Here is a 24,940-nt window from a genome sequence, read left to right as displayed (position 1 = left end):
TGAAATTAGGAAACTATGTGTATAAAACGGCTATTTGAATAAATAGAACAAATGGCAATCATCCCCAGTATTATTATTCAAACGACGTATCGTAGTATCACCATTCTCTTGAACATATTAAATGATAATTATTTACAGGTTAAGAACTCAAGTAGAATCTTTTCTTTCGAAATGATACGATATAATGAATTACTCTTAGAGATGTGCATTTCTAGTTATGTTGATTTCGCATTGTAAGTAATTGAATTAATTGAAGCTGTAATTGAAAAAATGAAACAATAATATTCATGCCATCTTCTTTTTTATTTTTATCTTCGGCACAACAAAAGGAACATAACTCACAGCTATTCAAATCGCAATAATAATAGAATCAATATAACATAGAACCAGTAGAAATAATATTTGAATAGGTAATTCAAAACTCAAAAAATAACGAACTTAGAATTAATAGAACTAATATAAACTGGTAATTTCGTAAATACCTGTTAGAAAGAAAAATGCGACTAAAAATCCAAATTAATAGAAATAATACACGAAGACATGTAAAAAGAGTAAAGAGGGTATCGAAAATAACAGGCTTTAACGTGGAGGTAATATCGAATGCTCAGCCGAACCGCCATGTCTTCATTTCAAACTTAGAAATAGAAAAGATAGAAAAAATAACAAAATTCACAAATTCAAGCAACGAAAAAATAGAAAACGAAAGATTTACGCAAATACCGGGTATAGAATTAATCGAAATAACGCAACATATGAGCCAAACGGTAAATGATATCGAAATGTACGAACGGATGCGCATATATGATGCCGGCGAGGTCGGCATGGTAAGGCTGGACGCGATCTACTGTTTCTTCCAAAAATTGCAGATAGGTAACGCGGGATCTGTCTAATTGAGGCAAAATTCCTCGCTGCCATTCGCGATAAGATCGACGAGTCTCCGCATCTGGTCGTCGATCAGCGATGATTATCGGGAGGATAAGAATTCGCTCCACGCGTTGGTCTAACAAAAATTGAATCAACGCTGACGTGTTTATTCTGGCCGTGTGCTCGGACTCAAGCGTTAGGTCGTGTCCTCCCATGGCCACTACGCAGAACCGTGGGATGTTGCGGGCATGTTGTTGGATGTTGTGTCGCAGACGTTTGGCCGAAAGAAAACTTCCTGCGAAGCGGCTACGGTCCCAGCGACTCTTTAACGTTGGATCTCGTCTCAGCGGTTCTCTCGCAACACCGTGGGCAAGACCGTCGCCAATCACCCACCATCCGTTCAGGAAAATATGGGTGGTTGGACGGCGGTCGTCCGGTGACCAGCTCGTATAAACTGAAGAATACATCTGCTGGCTATGCAGAGTATACTCGTGACGAAGCTCGCGCTGAATCTGCGGGTTGAAAGTATAGCCAGACTGGTTCAAAATAGCCATAATATTTCCACGTCGATGTGGAAATACAGCGCTCTGGACGCCACCATCGTAGACGCGTATTTCGCGCCTCGTTCTGAAGTCTTCGTACGGGGCGTCTTCATCATCTAGCAGCGGTTGGTCACGAGGTTGATGATCATTGCGCTGTTTGGTTGCATTCCGCATAACGTGGTTTACCAAGACGTTACTGGAGTTGTAAAATGAAGAGAAAACATTACGTGTACTAGGCCGGAAAGGCTCGCGAAATCGAGACGGTCCGGCAACGTTTCCTACTTCTCCCAGCTCTGGCGCTACTAAAACTGGTCCAGAATTCGATGGGTGAGGCTCCTCGAGGTTTACATCGTCGAGATTAGGAGCGGATGGAGCTGGAGCATTGACCGAAGCTGGAACCGGCTCTGGAATCACACCATCTTGAGCATCTCGCTCTTGGTCCATACGGCGTTGCATCTCACGTTCTTCTGGAGAATAAATAGAATTAATTAGAAATAATTGATCAAAATCACGTTCAGGTAAAATAATTTCAGAAATTGAGATGCGTATATTTGTATTAGAATTAATAGAATTACCGTTCGTTTGAACAAATCCTTCAGCAAATGCTTGATCAATTGGTTCATTAAGGTCGTTGCGCTCATCGACGTCTTGGCAATCGTTGGCTGCGTTATCGTCATTTGCGTAATTCTCTGGAGCTTGATCGTCCTGATTTTCATTTCCAGCAGCTCGATTATCGTAATTTACCATTTGCTGCTGTGCATTGGCGATATCGTCGTCGTCATCGTTATCTCGACGGTTGAGATCGTCTTCGAAATCTGGGATTATAAAACGAGTATCGATGATGAAATTACTCCATCTTGGAATATATCGATGTGGGCTGTAATCAATATAATTACCTTGGTAATCTTGCGCTGGTCGCCTAAGTCGAGTAATTTCGCGTTCCAGATCTGCGATTCTTCCGGTCATAATTTCATTCTGCGCTACCGTATCACGAAGCGAATCATTTAATGCATTGATGCGCTCACCCTGGAAATCAATCGTGTCGCTAAGATTCGCGATTCTATGCCGGTGTCCAGAGTTGGTGCAAATATTTTCGGGCGTCTCGTAGCGGAAAATAACACTGTGATAGTGTTGTCGAATCAAAACCGCACCGCAACTTCGATGTTGACATTTTGCGGGGAGATAGCGGAAATTGCCGGCGGGCGTACGTTGCTCAGTTAAGCTTTTAACGCACTCGCGATGGTAAGTATGTGGACAGGTTTCATTCTGTACAGTTTCTTGTCCTGTCTCAAACTCCTCCCCGCAGTACTGGCATACCGGAACACGATACCTTTCCATTGGCCTAGAGGACAGAAAAGAATCAGTGTCTGATAAGTTATCACTGGAATCTTGGATACTAATAGATTGGATAAAATCCGTTGGAAAATCTAATCGAGAAAAATTAGGTTCGTAGACACGTATGTCGTCCATGTAGAAAGTATTACACAGCGAATCAATAGAATTTTCCCACAGCCCTTCTCTGAACTTTGCTCGATCGAATTCGCGCTGTCTCAGGAAGGAGGTAGAGTTTGGCTTCTTGAACGAGTATTGATTGCCATTCCATGTGATAAATTTATGAATATTCATATCGATAATAGAATTAATAGAAGTAATAGAATAAATGGAAATAATCAATACCTTTTTCACGAAAATCGTAGCGAACAAACGAACAAATCTCGGCAAAACAACCAATGATATAGCAGAACGAATAAACTGGAGAAATAGCAGTGCGTAAGTACAAGTTTCACGAGCGAAATAGAAATAATATGAATAAATTGCTGGTCAATTTACCTTTCCGCAGATTCCGGTTCAATAATCGTCGAACAAATTAATATCTTCGTAAATTGAAACAATTAATCACAGCAACTAGTTTCGATGCTAGATGAACAAAGTAGAATGAATAGAATTAATCGTTCGTCTGGATTTTTGGTTGAAATAGAATTAATATGTCGTACCAGTAACAAAACGAAGCTGGATCATATCGTGAATAAATTCTTGAACAATTCGGTTCACCAATCAACGAAAATCTGCGATGAAACACTCAGATTAGTCAATTGACGATGAAAACAGCAATGTACTTAGGCTAGCTGGTAAAAATACACGTACAGAACCGAAGTAAATGTTGAATTTTGATTTATTCTTTCCCAAATTTGAAAGATTACTTCAAATAGAACAAATAGAATAAATAGCACGTGAAAATTTCGTAATTATCTTCAATTTGAATTAATTATTAAAACAATGGCTGTCTAGGTAGCCTAAAGCACGTGGTGAGATGGTAGGTACGAATGTACGTGTGTTTTACAGCAGAATCGGTAAACCATGCAAATTATTAATGATGAAATCAACACTTGTACTTACGATTCAATAGAACAAATAATTCTCCAATCAATACGTCGTATTATCCACCTTGATTGCAATGAGGTCGTAAACAAATAGCTGGAATTTTCAAAATGGTTTAAACGATCGAACAAATGTAAAAAAAAAATAGAGTAGACGAACCAAGAAAATACAGCACTGCGTAAATCTTACCGATTATAGAAATAATAAGAACGAAATTAAACTTTGAAAGAATAGAAAAAATTTCACCACGTTAGAGATGTACGCACTAAACACAAAGAGAAGCAAAAGTCGAATGATGAAATGGTAGGTTCGATGCGTAGGCTTTGGCTGTCGTTGCTATTTCGAGGAATCAAGATAAGGATCTTTTGTACTCGAAGCCTGATTTCTTATCGCAACCCCCTTCCCTCTGTACGTATAATATCGGTCTGCGACTGTCTATTTTCATATACTAAGCAAAGATCTGCTTGTCGATGATGGTTAGGCGTAGCTCAGTTCGTGGATAAAAATAGAAAAACTATTTACAAGGTCGTATTTTTGTTGATTTTATTTGATAGATTAAAATAGAAATAATACACGAATAAGAAGATGAAATAAAATAACATTTCTTCGCCTGGAAAAAATACACGTTATGTACATCATGAATAAATTGAACAAATATCAATCAACCGAAATTACGCAAATATCGGTCGAATTCATAGTTGGTTAGCTTCTTCTAAAGATTGAGTGAATTTCACGATGCGGTACGCAAGTTCAGCGTATATTAGCGGGTTTGAATAATAGTTTCCAGCTCCATCTTTGTAGAAAGGATCAGCTCTATCTGAAATTTCTTCTAGGCTAGTCGCATATTTCAAAATTTGTGGGTCCATTTCGATTAAATCGGTACGAAGCCATTTTCGAAATTTTCCCCGGAGCGAATGATCTGGCAGCATATTTGAATTAATATTTGGTAAAATTAAAATGTCTTCGACGCCTTGATCCAATAGAAAAGCAATCAGCTCCTTTGTGTTATAGCAACATTTATTGAACGTTTCTTTCAGTATATCATGGCAGCCGATAGATAGGATGATTCTTTTTGGAACTAGGATTTTATGATGCTTGATATTATGCATCAAACGCTTCGCTGAAATATTCGTACCGGACACCTTTGAATTATCCCACATCTTTATAACTCTTTTTTCTTCTTTGACAGCATATCTTGCAATTGCATGCGCGATGCCGTCGCCAATCAGCCACCAGCCGTTAATGAAACAATGCATAATGTGCATACCGTCGTACCTGCTTAATGAAATGTAGCGGCTTATGTAGAAATGCTGCTGAGCGTAAGTGTAATGGTCTTGATAATCTGGCGGCATAATTGGACCATAATCGCAATTTTCATTGACCAATTTGTCTTCTAAATTATCCCATGTAATTGGGAGAAAAACATCTTGGTAGCTGCCATCAAAGCGACGAATTCTGATGATATTTTCGGCTTTATTTACGTAGCGAAGCGGATAACAGTTGTCCAATGGGTACATTTTTCCAGAAATAGAAATAATAGAAAAAATAGAAATAATAGAATAAATTAAAATTTTTCTTCTTAGATGAAATGAGATTTACACAGTTCTGCAGCAATGAGTAATTTCGTACGAATCAATAGAATGAATAGAATAAATAGTGGTTGAATCAATATTTATTTATATTGGGACATTCGTGAGCACGAGATGTTAGCTGAAGCTGGTTGATAAATATAATGAACAGCTTTTTGAAATGAAGCTTACGAAGTAGGTAGAAAATAAATAATCAACAGGTAGGGCTGAGGGGGTCGCGTGGCATTTGCGACCAATCAGGAAGCTCGGATAACAATTCGACGAATTTCATTCGCTGCTCATGGTCGAGCAGGTTTAGAATCAAAGAATTAACGTGTTTAAAACGCCTTCTACATGTCCGCGGCCCGTCTTCAGGTGCGTCAGTACCTTCGTCGTAATTGATATTTTCGCGCTTGCGCATATTATATCGCAAATTAGCTTGCTGTTGAATATTTTCGCGAGATTTTTCATCTGGAACTACCTGAGATAAAACAGCATCAAATTGCTTGGAATCATAATCATTATTTTTCTTACGAAACCGCTTGCGAATCTGAGTAAATTGATCTAATTTTTCCTCATCGTTCATTTCGCTGAATTTGCGAGTTTTCTTCTTTGGTGGAGCTTCTAGCTCTTTAATAAAGTTTTCCAGCAAATCTCGATGCTCAGTAAATTGCTTCATTCTTTTCTGTAAGGAGCGATCATCATATTTGGAGCGCAATTTTGGTTCTTCGCGTAGCTGCTTAAGATGATGTAGGTTGAGGTAGGTCGTAATTTGACGTACGTTGATAAGCCTCTTATCAGTCTTGTCAGCAATTTTTTGAACTTCGTAACAATTTTTCCCCGCGTGAGCCACCACTACATATGGCCCAAACCTTTTTGGAAAAAGTTTAGCTGAAGCTCCTTTGTCTGCGGATGATAGCCTGTGATTGGTTATCATAACAAGTTCTCCTGGTTTAAATATTCGCGGATCACCAAAACGCTTATTATGTTTTTGCTCCCTGGATTGAAAATCTAGCTCACGCTGCTCCTTGATATATCTGATAAGAGCTTGATGATTCGTAAGTTTCTCAGCTGCTGCAATGTCAAATTCGGTAGTGTATACAGCTTTACGAGCGAGTCTATCAGCGGTGAAGTTACCAAAATCAGTCTCGCGTGCATAAACATGAGTAAGTTCGAATAAGTCAAATTGAGATTTCAGCTGAATGATTTCTTTAAATATTTCTTGATGATGAACTGGCTTCTTTGCAGAGTTTTTCCAGTCGTTATCAGTCCATTTAGAAAAAGTATCATTTACAGCTGATGTTAGATATCGGGAATCAGAAATTATATGTAATCGAGTAATTCCTTGCTTAATAGCAATTTTCATTGCGGTAAGTAGAGCAATAGCCTCAGCTAAGTTATTAGTCGGTGTATAATTTTCGTGCTTGATTCTTTCGGAAACATTTTGTTTACCCTCAGGATGCCAGCAGATGCCAATTCCAGCGATTGCGTCGTCTGAACCGTTATTAGCGCATGCGCCATCGATCGATACCCAAACAACGTTATCAACAGAAGTGTAAACATTGTTGAGTAGGTCAAGTTTCGAGTTCATTAAATCTTCGCTGGTGATAGATGGTAAATCTTGACGTTCTTTCTTCTCCAGTAATTTGCGTAAATGATATTTGGCATTGAATGTTACTCTTCCAGTAGGAAGATCAGTTTCAAATTCTGCAATTTGCCATACTTCATCTGGAGGAATGTTGACATCGTTCGGCGTATTATTAATTTCTTCTTCAATTTCCTTGACGTAAGTATTCCATCCATGGTGTGAATACGCACCATCTGCATTAACATTCATTTTAATCCGCAAACGATCTCCAATAATGCGCATAGTTCTCTCAACCAAGTTTGATTGAGGATTGTGCGCTGTTGAGTGTCCAATCGCTATCTTATATTTCTTCAATAATTTACGCCAAATCTTGTTGGTAAATTGAGTAGCGTTATCTGTAATTATTTTACGAATTTTATACTTTTTAGAATGAATTTCTTTAATGACAGCTTCCATAGCGTTGGCAACAGTTTGCTGGAGAATATCTTGAAGTGGTGATAACCAAACTTTTCCAGAGAAAACATCCTTCGATACCAAGAGATATTTCGGCTGATTGGAATAATTTGAAATCGGTCCAAGAATGTCTACAGAGATCACATCAGCAAGTCCGTATGAATTAGTGTATCCAAATTCGAGTGGTTTCTTTTCTGAATAAGTTTTATTTGCTTTGCAGTGCAAACACTCGCTGGTGATGAAACGAATAAAATGCTTCGCATTGGATGAGTAATACATTCGACGAAAAATGGCTTCAAGCTTGTTAGCTCCGACATGACCATAAGTCTCGTGAAGAAATAATATCATGTCTTTGAAGATTTCGTCTGGAAGCACTGGAACACGGCTCTCATCTGGGTAATTGAAAATTAATGTTTCTTTGTTATCAATCACTTCAATTGAATAACGTTTAGCTAGGTTATTTTTAATTTGTACTCCTCTCGCGTCTAAAAATTCATCTGGTGTTTTTAATCGACGAAAAATATCTGCGCATTTTGGATCACGTTTCTGAAATAAACTGAGACGATTGAGATAATCCAATAAATGAGAACGAATACGCAGTGAGAGGTCATTTTCTTCGGTAATGAAATTGGAACAATTCGCACTGTTAATAGTTAGTTCGGGAGCCTGCATTCCGAACCATTTCTTGTGTCTTCTTCGTAGGTCGTAAATCAAATTGTAGCAGTTAAATAACGTAATCCATCCAGCGGCTTTTCTGTGAACCTCTGCGATGGTCTCAAATTTATGTACAATTGAAAGTAAATCGCTACGAACATGAATTGTTCTGCCATGGAGCCATAGTTGTAGTTTTTTGATGCTTTTGGCTAAGGTATACATTTCTCGTTCAATTAAAGTGTACTTCTTTTGATGCGGCTTAAAACTATGGCTGGTAAATAGAATAATTTCGTCTTGTCCTTCGTAGTTTTGATACAAAACAGCATTCATAGCATCATTAGATGTGTATGTATCTAGGTACAGGTCTATCTTGTCTCGAGCTGGAACTAATTCGAAGTCTTTCGTATATTCTTGCTTCAATTTCTCGATAGCTGCATCTTGCCTTGGTCCCCATTCGAAGGGTACATTATCGCAAGTTAACTCGTACAAAGGTGCAATAATTTGTTGATATTGAGGAATAAATCTTCGATATAATCCGGTCAAGCCAATCAGCTCGAGAATCTCGATTTTATTCTTGAGAACAAATTGACCGCGTTTCGTGTGTTTTGCGATGTAATCGTTAAATTTATCAATTTTACATCTCTGCTTTGAAATTCTGCCAGGGCTAAGATCGAATCCTAAATGCTCAGTTTTTCCTTTGAAAAATGTAGTCTTTTTCGCATTTAAACGTAGATTGTTGATTCGTAGAATAGTAAGAACTTCCACCAATAATTCCAGCATGTATTCGAATGTTGCAGAACGAAGAAGAATATCGTCGACGTATTTGGTGATTCCAGCTTTATCCGGGATTATATCGTTGACCATATTTACAAACAGCGCTGATGAAACTTTCAAGCCATATGGCAAACGAATAAATTGATAAACGCGTCCATCGACTTGAAATGCACAATACTTGCGTGAAAATTCATCCATGACCAACTGCCAAAATCCTGATACGAAATCGAGCGTACAAAACAGCTTTGCTTCAGCATCTTGAGTAATAATCCTGTCAAGTAAACCAGCTTCATTGTAATTCTCTGCTAATATTGGATTTAAATCCACAGGATTCAAGCAAACGCGGATTTCCCCGCTTTTCTTGACGTTGACTACAATGGGGTTTACATAAGTTGAATCTGAAGGTTCAATGACATTTGTTGCCATCATTACTTGAAGTTCCTTACGTAAGTCATTCATTAATTTCTTTGATGGATTATACTTAGCTCCTCTGTATCGAATATCTTTAGTTGGAATGTTGAATTTTAATCGAACTCTTTTCCCGGTATATTTTCCAGGAAACTTTGAAAATATGTCACGAAATTCGCTCAAAACATCGAAAGCTCGTTCAGCTTGAGAAACAGTAATTCTTCCAGCAGTAACAGCATCTTGAAGGTCAGCTTCCAGTCGTTCGATAAATATATCTGGACCGTCGTCTATAACTCCATCAGGTAATCGGTGATAATTGTTAAACATATCTGTTCGTCGTAAAATGTTGTTCATTTCTAATCTGTATTCATCTTTCAGTTTCCCGCCGAAAATATTCAGCTTACCTTCGTATTGCTCAGGCGTCAAAAAGTCTACCACTTCAGTATGTACTTTTGTAGATGGCCGGCAGAGTGCTTTTCGGCGCTTGATTCTCGGTTCAATTCCAAGATACTCCATCGACTGGGTTCCAATTAAAAATACATGATTACAGCCTTTCAGCACATAAAAAGGTATTTTCAGTGTGTGTTTTCCAAAGTATAATGTCGGTACAATAATGTATCTTGCTGTTTCAGCTTCTTTCGAATCAGCTAAAATACAAACAGCTGGATTCTCTAGCTCGATAAAATCCAATTCATCGGAATGGTGTCGAATCAGGTGTAAAGCTGTTTCCTCTGACATTATATTTGGCACTGCCTCAGAGTCAAGCTGGGCTGGATAACTGGAATTTCCAAGTCGTAGTGGAATTACGCAGGTAATGGTGTCATTTCTTTCGTGTAATAATTGCGATTTTAAATTATCGTTCATTTCGGAGACTTTTATCGGTATTTTCGTAAAAGATGATGATTTCAAGGCGTTTTGTTCTTCTTGATTGACAGATATGCGATTAACCATATTGACTGAATATGCTGGAAAATAACGATACTCGGGAGAAGAAGACTGGGATTCTTCGTCTTCAGCCTGCTCATCTTCCTGCGCTGAATCGTGCTGGACATTTGTTTCGGGAGCATTTGCGTCGGGCATACCGGAAATGTCATGCGAGTTATCTGTTGTCTCGGTGAGAGTGTCTGATGTATCGCTGGCAGATTGATTTAAGGTATGCATCATTTCAGCTGCAGCTTCTTTATTAGGACAGTCTAATATTTCTTGAATTAATTTTAATGAATTCGCTGTCATATGTTGTAGTGAGCCATCTGGTCGAGCAACAAATCGAGCATTCGTGTCATCTTCGGTAGTCAAATCAGTAATGGTTACAGGATCACGTGAATCCATGAAGCGCTTGGTTGGATCGCAGAAAGTCTCAAGAAACTCAAGAATTCTTTCTCGTCCGGTAATTCCAAGGTTGTAATAATCGCTTTTGTCGTTTAAATAGAAACAATTTTTATCAGGAATCACATTGTCATTTTCATCGCAGGCTACGGTATACTTGGTTCCAACGAGTATATTTTCCACAACTTCAGCGAAGAATATTGATGGATACAGCGAATAGCGTACGTTGCGAGTTGAACAGACATCTAGAAGGATATGACGAAAATCGAGCCATCTCTTGAATGAAGTTGTTGGTTCATCTCCAGCTTTCGGACGAACTGGAGGAAATATTACGAGTATGTCTTTAAATTGTTTATTTACTAACAGTCGAATTATTCTATCGAAATAATTCTGAACGTATTTCATATCGATTGATGAATTATTCAGCTCAAAATCGCCCATCGAAATTAATACATGTTGTTTGGTGAATGAAGCGTTTTCAATTTCATGAGCTAATTCTTTCAATAAAATGACCTCTTTTAAATAAGGTTTTTTATCGAAGTCTAGTTCTGGCATTCCATATTTGATATAATAAGCCAGACCATCACCAATAATTTCGTAGTCATCGAGTGCTGATGGAATTCGATCGAAAGTAATAGAATTAATAGAATTAATTACAACTCCTCGTCCCCCGCTTGGCTCGCAGGGGACCTCCTCAAGTTTTTTGGCTTGACAACTTCAACTTCAGAGTCTTCGCCGTCAGAGCTTGAGTCAGTATCTCGCTCCTGATGATTTTCTTCTTCTTCTTCCTGATTGTCCATTAATGACTGATAAATATAGGTGCACTTTTCCAAATCTTCGGCAGTGATACCTAAGGAATTCAAATATTTGGTTGGAAAACGGAATGAAGGTTTCTTCGGTGGTTGTTTAGGGTCTTTGGATGCCCCAGCGCCGGTGTTGGTACCACTGGTACTTGGTATAGCGTCGTTAGCTTTCGGGGCATTTTTTCCCTTATTTCCAAGTTTATTGAACAAATTTTTAATCGCACGTCGATCAGTATTTCGGTTCGGAGTGGACATATATGGCGGTACCCAAAATTTAGTATAAGGAGGAATGGTTTGATCGTTAACTTCAGCGTTGGCATTAACGTATTCTTCATGTCGACGCATAACTTGCAGTTTTTTCTTGAATCTGATGCGGTCTTCTTTGCATTCGGTGAATTCAAATCTCAAATCCTTCGGTACTTTTAGATAGACAGTGTCCAGCAGCATTGCATCAGTAATATCGGAGTCAGCCAATACATTGAACCACTTGAGTAAAATTCCAGCTATTTTCTTCGATGATTTCTGATTAAACTGCATCTTGAGAAAGTGACTTCTGGCATTATTTTGTTCAACGCCATCCCAAACTTTCTGTACAAATCCATCACGATATTTGAGATATGGTAATTTTGGATTAACGTGCTCCTTATACGCCTTGGCTTCATCGCTTTGAATAATTTGCGCAAATAAATTACGATACTGAAATTCGCTAGCGCGCTGTTCTCGCATAAAATGTTCGAATTTCTCAATGAAGCTCATTACTTCATATTTGTTGGTATTATCGTAATAAATATCAGCTTCGCGTAGATGTTTAGCTTTAAGATTCATTTTTCCTTCGAGGAATTCTAAATCATACCGCAATGTACGTTGACGAGGTTTAACTCCAGTGTCTTTTGTTTTAGATTTATTTCTTCGAGCAAATACACCGGATTCATTGAATGGATTAATATTTCCACCGCCATCGTCGTCGTCATCGTCGCTGCTGTCATCATTGTTTCTTCGCGAACTGGAATCATGTCCACCACTAGAACCCCCAGGATCAGAACGGCGGTCGTTATTTCGAGTAGTGGTGGATACTTGGTCACCGATTGGTAAAATATCAGGATCTCTGGATGGATACTTACCGTGCACATTGTAATAGAATAGATCGTCGACAGAATAAGTAAGTTCAGTGGTTGTATCTTGAATCATATCGGTTTTTCTGTCAATTCTTACGGTATCTTTCTTTAAAGATTCAAACATCTTGTCGTACATTCCAAATTTACGCGAGGCTTTTCCCAATTCTTCAGTCAAATATTTCTCCAGATTTTTATGATCTGATGATCGTTGTTCTTGAAAAGTAAAATACACATCTTTGAGATCTCCTCTCGTGGTCGAAATTCCAACTTCAAGACCTTTGATGCGATCCTTAACCGCAGATGTTCGAGCAGCCCATCCGGTATTTTCTCTCTTGATCCAGTCTATAATTCCTTGAGCGTGAGCCAAGGATACAGCTTGATCATTTTCCAGTAGTACATACTCAGCTACCTCAACAGCAGGATAAGGTGCCTCAGGATTAAAATCATCAAAACAATATACTCGGCCAGCATCTTGATCGACGTCATTATTTTCATTTTCATTTGCCCCAGCCTCAGCATCAGTATTCACCGCGACGTTACGAGTTCTAGGTCTTCCTTCACCGTTGTCAATTTCTTCCTCAGCATCAGGATCAGCTTGAGGGAGTCTTCGAATAACTGCTGGAGGAGGTACCTGTAAATTGATTTCTGGAACATCTCCGAACATGTCAATCCAATGATAAGTTTCTTGAAGTTCTTCGAATTCATTTTGGGTAGCGTCGGGATTGTCGTCGTCTTCGACAACAGTTGACAAATTAACACGTGTGGGCTGGGTTTCCACTGTTCTTCTTGGAGTGGAAGTCGAGGGCTCGAGTATAGTTCCGTCTGGAAGAGTGTATCGAACTTTCTTCTTTCCGCCTTCAGTAGAAATAATTGGACTAGCAATCACTGATTGCTGCTCAGGAGTAGCCTTCTTTTTTGAAGCGTAAAATCTCTGGGTTTCGGTGATAAATCTCGACGTTGCTCCTCGCTCAGAACTTTGAGTCGGATGTCCGAGTTCTGCATTTCTTCGAGCAGTAGCGCGAGTCCATGGCTGACGTGTTGGCTGCGCTTGAGGTTTCGGACGATTTGGAGTTTTCCTTGATTTTCCATTAGAGTTACGCTCTGGATCGCCGTTGCTCATCTTTTCGAATTAGTACTTGCGTAAATTGCTGGAGTAGTGTAATTTATTGAATAAATTAATCGTCGAAGTTATTCCCGTTATTACGTACGATGAAGTATAGAATTAATTGAATCTTTATTAGAATGAATAAAATTAAACAGATGTTGTCGTATAATGTTTCAGGAATACTTACGTAGCTGGAAAGCGAGCTGATTAATTTCTCGAAGAGTTCAGATAAATACAGCACTCCTAATATTACAGCAAGTAGAAAAAATACAATTTGGCAAGGTAAGCGTAAATGTGTCCAGAGAAGTATCCACATCAATAGAATAAATAGAATTAATATTTTATTTATTTTCCAGTTTCGAAGGCGCTGATTGGTAACGTAGAACTAATAACTCAATAATACTCGCCGCGTCGTATTTAGTAACTAATAATTAAACAGGTATCGAAATAATATCCCAATTCTGGAAAAACAATAATATTCGTAGGAATATTTTCCCCAAGTTCGCAATGATAGAATTAATAGAATTAATTACGTGGATTAATTAGAAATAATTACCCAAATAACAGCAGTCGAATTAATATTCAGGAACTATGGTATATTTGAGTTCCGTTTGACTGGTTCTAAAATATTGAAAAAATTCAAAGTCTGAAATTGAAACAATATTCGAAAGAATAGAACGAATAGAGAGCAGTAGACAGCTTGATGTGAACAGGTCAAGAATCAATAGAATAGTGAAGCTTCTGTTCTCTTACTGCTTGGGTATCGACCTACTAATCATACCGCGAGGGGGGTATGTCGTCGTATTTCCGGGAGTAGGGATGGTTAATCGCGATTATTGCACAATATTTTGCTGCTGGCGTTAAAATATTTCGTTGATGGCGTTTAAATACTCGACCGTGCCGATGTTATCTCGTTGATAAATTCTGGATCTTTCTGTACTGAATAAATTTGTAAGAAACTTCGCGAAAGAAGATAACGATGCTATCAGCGGCGCTAACCAGCATCAAGTACCTGCTATCCATCCGTAAACGATAGGGCTCGCAAAATATTTGAATGATGCTGATAAGGAAGCTGCAAAACTACCTAAATATAGAACAAATATCTAACGGTGCTCGCGTAATCGCGAAGGGTAGACAATGGACTAGTATTTTTATCTTGATATAGGTATTTGTGGATTTTCCCAGCTGCCGATTATTGTGTAATTTTTCAGCAACGAAATAATCAATTGAGATAACGATTGATGTTGAATGTGTCGAGTGTACGAGATAAGGATCGTGTAAATACCCGCGGCTATTGTATTACGTTAAAAATACTTCCGTTATCTTGTTTAAGCGCCAGCTTTGGTCAGGTTCGCGTGTATTTTAATCGGACGTGTTTATAAATAGAAAAAATATGAAAATGGGAAAAAACCCAGTGCTATTATTGTCACACTTTCAAACCTGTCGAATTCTTGTTCAAGGTCGGATTGGGTTCGTGGAAAATCCCATAACGAGTGTAAAAAGTGGCGAATTTCATTCCATGGAAATAAATAGAACAAATAATCGTCATTTTGCCGTCATAATTTCTTCCATAAACGAACGAATAAATACGCGATTTCTGGTACTTTCCAGTGTTGTGATTGGATGAACGGTTGGAATAATCATCCAATGGGATTCGCTGGTAATGAATTACGCATTTTGGACGTAATTTTGCGAATTATTTTCGCTCATAAATGCCATAAACATACTCTCGTACCTCAGAGGTTGAATTAACATATGAACGAATAGAATGAATTCTTATTTTAATAGAAATAATACGTAATCGGAGAAATATGGGTACTTTAAACTGCTACATGGCGAAAAAATACGTTCGGATGTACTTATTATCTATGTACTTCGAAATAATTTGTGGGTAAACTGCCCCAGGGGGTGTAAAAGGTCCACAGGGGGCTGGAATACGAACAAATATTCGTTTTTTCTGCAGTAAAAGCGTGATTACGTATGTAAATGCAAAGATTTGCGAATTAATAGAATGGCGAGTTGATAAATTTATGGTGATGGGTAGTATATCCGAGCTCGTGAAAATTTCACCACCATAAACGTTCGTTAAAAGTGAATTAATATTCCATCCGTGGGTACTTTTATGGAATTAATAGAATCAATAGAATTCATAGAATTAATGAATTTTCACCTTCAATCTTCGTGATAGAATCAATAGATATTTTCGCAAATCTTGATGTTGTTTGGCATGAATTTTAGAATCAATCGCAGACTTATGGAATTTTTTCCATTGGCGGGGTTAACAAAAATACATGGATGTAATAATTACGAAAAATTCTGATTCCCTCTGCAACTTTCTCTGTAATCCTGATTCGTCTGCGCAAACGAATCAAACACCCAAATAATAGGAGAAGTAATCAGTTTTTTGGTAAAATACTGCATCATACTGGAGCTAAGATTTTCCTAACAGAAATATCTTGCTATGAGGAAATAATTTGAATTAATGAGAACTAATAGAATTAATAGAACTAGTAGAATCAATAATGCTGATTATTTCCACACCTATGGGCTGGTACACCCATAGGAATTTATCTTGAATTAATATTTAAGTAAATATCTTCGTTCCCCACCAGGGATGCCAAAATGTAGGGGGAGATTATGCATATCTGGGGTGCTGGTTACTTCGATCCTTAGCTTCTAGGAAAGGATTCATGAAAGTAACAAATCTCTCTACATGATCAGGACCCTCTGAGTACCATTGGTTCAGACCGAGAACCTCACGGGGGTCCAACCCTAAATACGAGTTGGGTATTGGTCCAGAACAAATAAAAACTTGTAAATTGGGAATTTACTCCTCGTTATTTCCTCTGGGCAAGTGACCGCACAACCAATATTATCATAGGACGAATTTGAGTGTTGGGAAATGAATAGTAATTACGTAAATAAGAACACAGATCTTCTTCAAGTACATCTAATTATCTCAAATTACGAGAAAAGAACAACATGAAGTTGATATCTCTTGAGAGTAATTATTGGAGAAGGAAAGGGAGGTTGAGAATTACTACAAATTCGTAGCCTATTCTCGGATTGGTATTTTTTGGATAAAAAATTGGTAAAGAAAAGATAAATACCTGGGATTGTGTTGAGTTGGGAAGACAATATAATTAATTCCAACCATACTAGGAATTAATTAAAAATTGCTTGTTGTATGGTGATACACTTCCGGAAGTTCCAATACACCTGACTTTATAGAATTAATAATTATAGGGAGTATCACAAGTCAGTGTGAAAAGATTCCCTATCCAATTAAATTGGACACGTAAATAAGAGGCACTTCCGTAAATAGTGACCCCTGAGCTCCACGTACTTGGCTAGTTTCATCCACTGCGTTATAGAACGAATAGAATTAGTAGAATGAATATTCTGACCCCCGAATCCACACTGGTAGCCCCCCAAGCCTCAGAGAGTCTAGGAGAGCTGACCAGGCAGTTCGGCAGTACATTGGATACTGACTGTACAGTGGAACTAGCAACTATGAGCTAAGGGTAAAAATGAGTCTGGACCAAGCAGCAGAGGCAGCGGATGCGCGCGTTTCTGGGCTATGATTGGTTAAATATTGTGTCATGAGATCGCGGAAATACCCATGTAATGATGGTATCCGCGAGCAGAATATTCGCGTCAGGTTGGGCAATATAGTAAATGTTTTTTCTCCCAGTTAGGTAGCAGAAAAAGCTGTTTTTTCTCCCTCTACACATTTCAAGGGTGCAAGAATTTCAACACAGAAATGGGTGATTTTCAATCATTTCCTATCGACTTAAAAATATTACTTCTTTTCCTTGAATTTCGTTTTTTCAAATTTTGCGGGCTCTCACAAGGGAATAAAAACAGTGTAGAACCTAGGGAAGCTTTTTCTTGGAAAGAGAAAATTATTCACATTTCCATAAATTTTCAAACTTGAACTTTCAATTTTTTCATTTTTTTTTTCAAAATTTTGATGTCTTTTCGAAGGAGAACAACATTTTTAGGGGGCCGGGGGAGGGGAGTTAAAAAGTGTATTTTGAAAAAAAAAGATCGAGTAATTCCAGATAATTTTAGGATAATCTTGTCACAGAAATGGGAAATACGTACATTTATATTAGTATGTATTCAAAAAATCCATCACCCACTTCGATTCGTTTAATTTCTCTTGGTTTTTTTATCAAGAATGAGGGCATTTCATAAAGATACCGAATCATTTTGGACTTTGGAGAATGGCAATACTACTTGGGGAATTACTCGAAGGAGGATTTCGATCAAAAACAGAGAATTTTCACAATTTTTTCATAGACTTCAACTTTTCATTTTATTCGACCTTTTTTTTCAATTTTTGAAAAATTCCATATGAAAGGACCTACAAATTCTGACCAGAAGAAATGAAAAATTTTCAAAAAAATGTTACAGGATTCAACATTCTAATAATTTCTTTAATTTTGAAAGAGGGAGGGGGGAGGTGTGTTGAAAATAGGATAATTCAGAAAAATTCTGACAACCAGAAGACATTAAAAAAAATCCAACCACACCAACTTTGATTCATTCCATTTCTCTTGTTATTTTCAACTTATTTGGGTCTCCGAAAAATCCGAATAATACTGTTTAGGGGGGGGGGGGGTGAGAGGGGTTAGACATTTTTTTTCTTTTTAAAAGGCATTATTTTGCAAAGTTCTGACCAGAAATGAAAAATTCTCCAAACATTTTCACTCTCTTGGGACATCAAATTTCTCATTTTTCTTATCATTTTTTTGAATTTTGGGAGGCCTTATCAAAAGGGACCAACATTTTTGGGGGAGAAGAGGGAACATGGAAGTAATTTAGAGTAATTGAGGAGCTTGGAATCAAAACTCACTTTTGCCACCAAAAATCGACATGCGTTTTTTTGCGGATTCGGATACTTCTTCAATTTCTCTATCACCCTACAGAATCCATTTTTCCGAATTCGGACCCAGTTCTTCACAATTTCGTGTTAAAAAGTGCCCTTGGAGTCAAAACTCACTTTTGCCACTGGCAAAAGTGAGTTTTGACTCCAAGCTATAAAAAAAACTGTATTTTCAAGGTCGCATGGCAGTCTACAAAGCCAAAATGATTCAATTGCAACTTCGGAAGCATTTTCTGATAGTGTAAATAGCGAAAATGGTAGTTTTGAATTTGGAAGTTATGCAACTGAGGAGGTAAAAAATTGGATGTATTGAGCGCTCAAAACTTTTAAAGCTCTCTGGAGGCGGAACAAAATACTCTACAGAAAAATGAAGTCGAGGAAAATTGTAGAGAATTAAATTTCCAATCGACATAATGTCGATAGTTTTTTTCTAGGGTGCTTAGTTTTCTATATATTTGCAAAAGAAAGTATAATTTTTGGAAAAATTCAGCGCTCAAAACTTTTAAAGCTGTCTGGAGACGGAACGAAGCATTCTACAGAAAAATCAAGTCGAGGAAAATTGTAGAGAATTAAATTTCCAATCGACATAATGTCGTTAGTTTTCTTCTAGGAGGCTTATTTTTCGATATATTTGCAAAAGAAAGTAAAATTACCCCACCTTGGAATCAAAACTCACTTTTGCCAAACTTGAAAGCCATACTGCAACGATATGGCAACTTGAAAAAAAAAATTTTCTCATGAAATCCTATTTAGTAGTCTTACTCAAGAGCTCGACACACTTTGCGACGTTTTTTTCATCAACGCACTAGGCGAAATCAGTTATTGTCGATTTTCTCAAAACTTTGTCCGATGGCAAAAGTGAGTTTTGATTCCAAGCTCCTCAATTCTGGCACAAGTAAAGTTGAGGAGGAAGGCAAGGGCTATTTTCTGTTAAAAAGAAGGTTCCAAAGTAATTCTGACTAAAAATAACAACATTTCAAAAAAGTTCACAGACATTTCAAAAAAGTTCACAGACATTTCAATTTTTTAATTTTCATCAATTTGTCTCCATTTTAGAGCCTCTAGAGAAAAGAGCCAAAATAATGAAGTGGGGGGGGGGGGTGAGGAGGTGCGACGATTTTTTTCTCAAAAGTTGAAAATAAGCTAACTCTTACAATAATTCTGACAAAGAAATGGAAAATATTCGAAACAATTGTACAGACATTTCAATTTTTCATTTTCATCGATTTCTCTCGATTTTCGAGGCTCCGGAGAAAAGGGCCAAAATAATGTGGAGGGGAAGAGGTGAAGAGTGCGACGATTTTTTTTCTTGAAAATGAGATAACTATAACGATAATTCTCTGACAACGAATTTTTTTATGGAAAATATTTGAAAAAATTTCACAGGCATTTCAATAATTTAAGTAATATTTGAAAAATTTTTACAGACATTTCAATTTACCATTTTCATCGATTTTTCTCAATATTCGAGCTTCTCTAACAGCTAGAAAAGGGTTAAAAATGGAGGGGGGAGGGTGCGACGATTTTTTTCTTAAAAATTAGGTAAATTGCGATGATTTTGACAAAGAAATGGAAAATATTCGAAAAAATGTTCAATTACTTGTACTTTGATGCATTCCATTTGTCTTGATTTTTTTCACATTGGTCGAGGGGATGAAAAATTTTAAAAATAATTCAAGTCAGCGAGGGCCCTTTTTTTAGCCTTCAAAAAAAAAATTACAACTCACGTTGATTAGGTACGAAAATCTCATCAAGCTCAATCGTGTATTATTTCAAATGAAAACAATCAATATTTGAAAAAAAAACAAAGAATCACACCTACAAATTCAAACTAAACTGAATTAAAAATATTATGCACGAGAAAATAAATCATAAATGTAGTTAATGTACATCAAGTACCCACAGAATCTAATATCAAAAGCTCTCGCATAAAAAAACACATTCATATTCACGTAAAAAAAAACATCTGACAAATACGACTTATTTAAAAACTAAAGTCAATCGAACTTTATAAAATCTCAGTTAATACAATAAGAAACTCGACAAAAAAATCAACTTATAGAATTACGAAAAAAAATTAATTAAACAAACAGGAAAAGACACCTCGAATGCAATGTTTTCTACGTCAAAGGATTCAAAAACAAATTCGAATCAAAAATCACCAAAATTAATAATACATATTTAAAAATCTCGATTCATCTATCGATCATATATTTTCACTGGCTACTCCAAAACATCGACTCCTAATTCCACCCCAATCACTTCTTCATCTCTTCAGATCTCGCCGATCTCAAATTATTCTCCACAATAGTATACATCGGAATACCCGCGCAATCAGCAGTGAATTTCTCGATCAAACCTACATCACCGTCAAAAAACCAAAACAACGCGCTCCGGCGACACCTTCTGTTCAGCAATATATCTTCGATAATCTTATACTGCTTAAATTTATAAATCATTTCGCGTTTAAATCGTCGCCTTTCGGAGACCTTCGCGAAACACCACTTTAAAAACTCTTCCATCGATTTGCTAGCTTGGAATAAGAAACCATCGTGGCCATCGTCGAAGCAACCGATCAACTGGACCAAAAAGCCTTTAGGAAACAGCACCGGTTGCTTGAAGTGTTTCTCGACTAATATTTCATCGCCGTTGTAAATCCATAACAAGAAATCCTGCACGTCTGCTCGATTAAAAATCATTTTACGTCCCGAGTCGATATCGAATAAAGCCTTAAACATGTGCGTTTTGAATTGTCTCATCAGAAGTCCTCGTCTGACGACGTCACCTTCACTATGGCACTCCAGCTTGCTCAGACACTCCTTTAGGTCTATCATTTCGCCTCTTTCTAGTTTCCTGGTAAGGTACTCGAGTCCTGGTAAATGTCCTCGTTCGAATAAATCAAACATAAACGAATTCAACGAGTATCCGGCAACCGAGCACATTTTCTGCACAAATTCGTACAACTGTTTCCAATCAGCGAAATATAAACAAGTGGCCAAGAACATTAAACCCTTCCCTGACGTAACCAGATCCCATTTATGGCACATCAAACCGTTTCGCAATTCTTCTTCGGTATCTTTGGCAACACCTTTGATACCTGGGAAATAAAACCTCGTCACGACGTCGAATTCGTCGAATTCGCCAAACGACAAAAATATCAAAAGGGATCGTTCTATTTCGGCAGAATTATCAGCGATGGATTGTTTCAACTTGACAACGTCGCGATTATATCGTTCGAGGAATTCTCGTATCAATCTATCTACGGTGGTAAACTGCGTCCAGATAATCAGCCAGCTGAAATTCTGCTCCAAGAATTCCGTTCTTTTCTTCACGTTCGTGCTTTTTAGCACCATTCTGATGAATTTCATCGACTCCGGGATCTGGCGACGTGCACGAAAATCTTTAGCATTTTCGAATCGAACGAGGTGTTCGCATTTGCGACCGATACTGTGCCATAGTTCGGTATCGACGATGGCTGATTGTTTCAATTCGCTGGCAGCACTGGTCCAGATCTCCATCAACAGTGGGGTCCATTTTTTGAAACTGGTCGCGTTTCGCATCGATAATGGGACCAGTGTTTCCAGAATGGAGCAGAAATTCTTCGAATCCATTTTACTCCTGAACCTACTCCAAATGCAACGTACTTCGTCTAAGGTACCACATTCGACGATTTTCTCGACGATTTTCGAGATGACCGGACGAAATGCCAGATTCCACTCCTTATCGTTGAATTTATCCGGCAAATTCATTCGTACGCTGTTACCGTACAGTCGGATGATGGGCTCGATATTGACCAATTTACTCGCCTGGGTTAGTTTACCGAAGAAGTACTCGACCGGTGCCCATAAACCGAACTGGCTCGAACTGATGATAATCATTAACGAATTCAGAGACATATCCTTCGGTACCGGTATCGTATGCAGCTCGTTTCTCAAATACTTGCTCCAATACACGACGAACGGATCCTTCTTAAAGTCCAATTTCGGCATCGAATCGATCGTGTCACGAAATTTCTCGATTTCTTCAACGATGCAGTAAGTGCCAGCGAATCTGAACCTCTCCAATGGACTTAGCTTCGTATTAGTCAGGATATTTTTCGCACTAGCGGCGTAGTCTATTTGAAAATGATGATTCCAAACTAGTTTCGAGATGTATTCGCTCAAAAACGAAGATTGTTGATCGTTGAAGAAATCGGCGCCGTGATGATGCTGGATCCAGATAACGACTTGGTCTAGAATCGGCGCCATGTTGTCTTCGATTTGGTACCGGATTGTGTTCTGGATATGAGCGAATCGAGGTATTGGCATTTCACTCAACTGCCACAGGTACCAGTCGTGAGCTGGGCAAGTACCGTAGCCGGCAGCTCTTTTCCAGACATTGATTACGGGTATTTCGCCCTCCTCGGCCCATTCGCGTACCAGTCGAATGCATACCGATTTGGCTGCCAGGATTTGTAATTTCATCGGCGAATCGTTCATTTTTCTGTAGGGTATTATCGCAATTGATCGCCGGGTGTATGAGAATTACCTGCGAAATCAGATTAGATCGTAGTTTAATACACGATGTGTTCGACTAACTCGTATACGAGCACAGATGGACATAAATAATAGATAGGTAAATATTGTAATGTAAATTTCAATCGATCAAACTGACCAGAATATATTTGTACTCACGTGAAACTAAAACAAGACGAGATTTCCGCCTTTTAAAACAGTAATTTGAAACACACAACAGTTCGTACACTTCAGAGAACCATAATAACAATAACAACATTACCTAATATTGATAAAACACTGAGAAAAGGCACGATTATTCAAGCTAGCAGTCGAGTTACGATTGTAACAGTAAAATATCTACGTTCGAAGCGTTGATTTTATGCAACATTCTCGTATGAAAAAATTATCACAGTTCAAATCGAGTTTTCAGCAGTATTTCAACAGAAAAACCTACATTATCGTGTCTTCTCGAGAAAACGAGAAATAATTTTCTCTGAGATTTTTTTCAAACTTTCATTATTGAAATGTCAATAGGTATGGTAGTAGATACTCATAAAAGCTGATCGCAGAGGCGGAGAGGAGAGAGGAGGCATTTATCAAACGTCCACAGCATAAGAATTCAAGAATCAGTGCGATGGCTGAGGTGGAGGAGGAGGAGGAGGGGTTGGCAATTTCTTTTTTGATGGTTTAACACAACACCAAGTTTCCCATACATATTATTGTGCAATTTTCGTTCATCGATTATTGAAAAATTGCCAAGTGATTTTTGGCCAATTTCGCTAATAATTGCAGGTAGGTATGAGAGAAAAACTTCTGAACCAAACAAAGTTAAATCGAAAGAGCACACAGTACATCACAAGCCAAAATTTCAAGAGCCAAAGTGCATTTTTTAATTTTTGTTGAATTTTTGAAAATCAAATTTTGGTCGAAGTACGAAAACATCAATATTTCCCCAAATTGATCTAAAAGGTTGAAATTTGGGACGGCCCACTCTTTTTTTGACACTCCTAATCGATTGAAAACAGATTTGAACTGTTTTGAGTAGTTCTGGAGTCTCTAGCAGATTTATAAAAATTGATATTTCCAAAAAATGTTACTCAATAAAATTGAAAAGTTCAAATTCACTTTAAACCCCAAATTCAATACTTACACGACTGACAAGAAACCTTTACAAATGTGCAGGTGCAGCAACCGATTTGACCTGCAGTTTTTTTTTTCAAGTAACAGAACTACGAGGGTTGTCCAATGTCCATCAAAAAGTCATAGGGTCCGTAAAGTATTTTTTGGCGGTCCCAAAATTTCGAAAAATTTCCCAAAAATGGCCGAAAAATGCGAATGAGCAGCTACAACTTTGGGAGTCATATTTTTCAAAAAGATATTTTTAGGTCCAAAATTTTCAAAAAAAAAAACTCCCCAGAAATGGTCGAAAAATGCGATTGGGCAGCTACAACTTTGAGAATCGTATTTTCTAACCACAAGTATTATTTCGAGAGGTTTGAGCGCGATTTCGAGTCTACGCATATGAAAGGGCACTTTTTGGGTCCAAAATAATCTAAAAATTTCCCCCAAAATGGCCGAAAAATGCGTTTTGCCAGCTACAATTTTGAGAATCGTGTTTTATAGTTACAAGTAGTGTTCTGTGGAGTTTCAGCGCGATTTCGAGTCTGCGCATTTGAAAGGATATTTTTTGAGACCCAAAATTTTCAAAAAAAAAATTCCCCAAAAATTGTCGAAAAATGCGATTGAGCAGCTAAAACATCGGGAATCGACTTTTCCAGCCACGAGTAGTATTTCGTGGAGTTTGGGTGCGATTTCGAGTCAGCACATTTGAAAAGATATTTTTTGGGTCCAAAATTTTCAAAAAAATTCCCAAAAATGATGGAAAAGTGCGATTGACCAGCTACAATTCGGGGCGAAAATTCCACCCTTAAAGGGAGGAGGAGGAAGACTGGAAGAGGATGAGACTAACCCGTA

General features: G+C 37.8%; 3 protein-coding genes across 3 annotated transcripts in view; 1 reads left to right on the top strand and 2 right to left on the bottom strand.

Annotated features, from left to right (window-relative positions):
* Window positions 1-24,940, top strand: part of LOC135837960 (roundabout homolog 2-like) — a 638,803-nt gene that overhangs the window by 154,645 nt on the left and 459,218 nt on the right. The gene's annotated exons all lie outside the window — the stretch shown is intronic.
* LOC135837950 (uncharacterized) lies at window positions 69-3,311 on the bottom strand. The gene is made up of 5 exons (XM_065353394.1): window positions 3,237-3,311; window positions 3,084-3,158; window positions 2,303-2,748; window positions 1,982-2,221; window positions 69-1,873 (listed from the first exon to the last, which is right to left on the bottom strand). The coding sequence occupies exons 3-5, from the start codon at window positions 2,742-2,744 to the stop codon at window positions 732-734; spliced, it is 1,824 nt and encodes a 607-aa protein (XP_065209466.1). The 5' UTR covers window positions 2,745-2,748; window positions 3,084-3,158; window positions 3,237-3,311; the 3' UTR covers window positions 69-731.
* Window positions 20,202-23,461, bottom strand: LOC135837949 (uncharacterized). Its single transcript, XM_065353393.1, has 2 exons — window positions 23,144-23,461; window positions 20,202-22,997 (listed from the first exon to the last, which is right to left on the bottom strand). The coding sequence occupies exon 2, from the start codon at window positions 22,946-22,948 to the stop codon at window positions 20,729-20,731; it is 2,220 nt and encodes a 739-aa protein (XP_065209465.1). The 5' UTR covers window positions 22,949-22,997; window positions 23,144-23,461; the 3' UTR covers window positions 20,202-20,728.

Source organism: Planococcus citri, chromosome 2 (assembly GCF_950023065.1).
Source record: "Planococcus citri chromosome 2, ihPlaCitr1.1, whole genome shotgun sequence".
Classification (NCBI taxonomy): Eukaryota; Metazoa; Arthropoda; class Insecta; order Hemiptera; family Pseudococcidae; genus Planococcus; species Planococcus citri.
This window is presented reverse-complemented; position numbering and strand designations above follow the sequence as displayed.

Bases quoted from the DNA above. Each gene is read 5' to 3' on its own strand.
- LOC135837950 (XM_065353394.1), bottom strand. From the start codon at position 2,744: ATGGAAAGGTATCGTGTTCCGGTATGCCAGTACTGCGGGGAGGAGTTT. The intron at 2,222-2,302 runs GTAATTATATTG...TTATAATCCCAG, and splicing joins ACCAGCGCAAGATTACCAAG to ATTTCGAAGACGATCTCAAC. The intron at 1,874-1,981 runs GTAATTCTATTA...TTTATTCTCCAG, and splicing joins AGGATTTGTTCAAACGAACG to AAGAACGTGAGATGCAACGC.
- LOC135837949 (XM_065353393.1), bottom strand. From the start codon at position 22,948: ATGAACGATTCGCCGATGAAATTACAAATCCTGGCAGCCAAATCGGTA.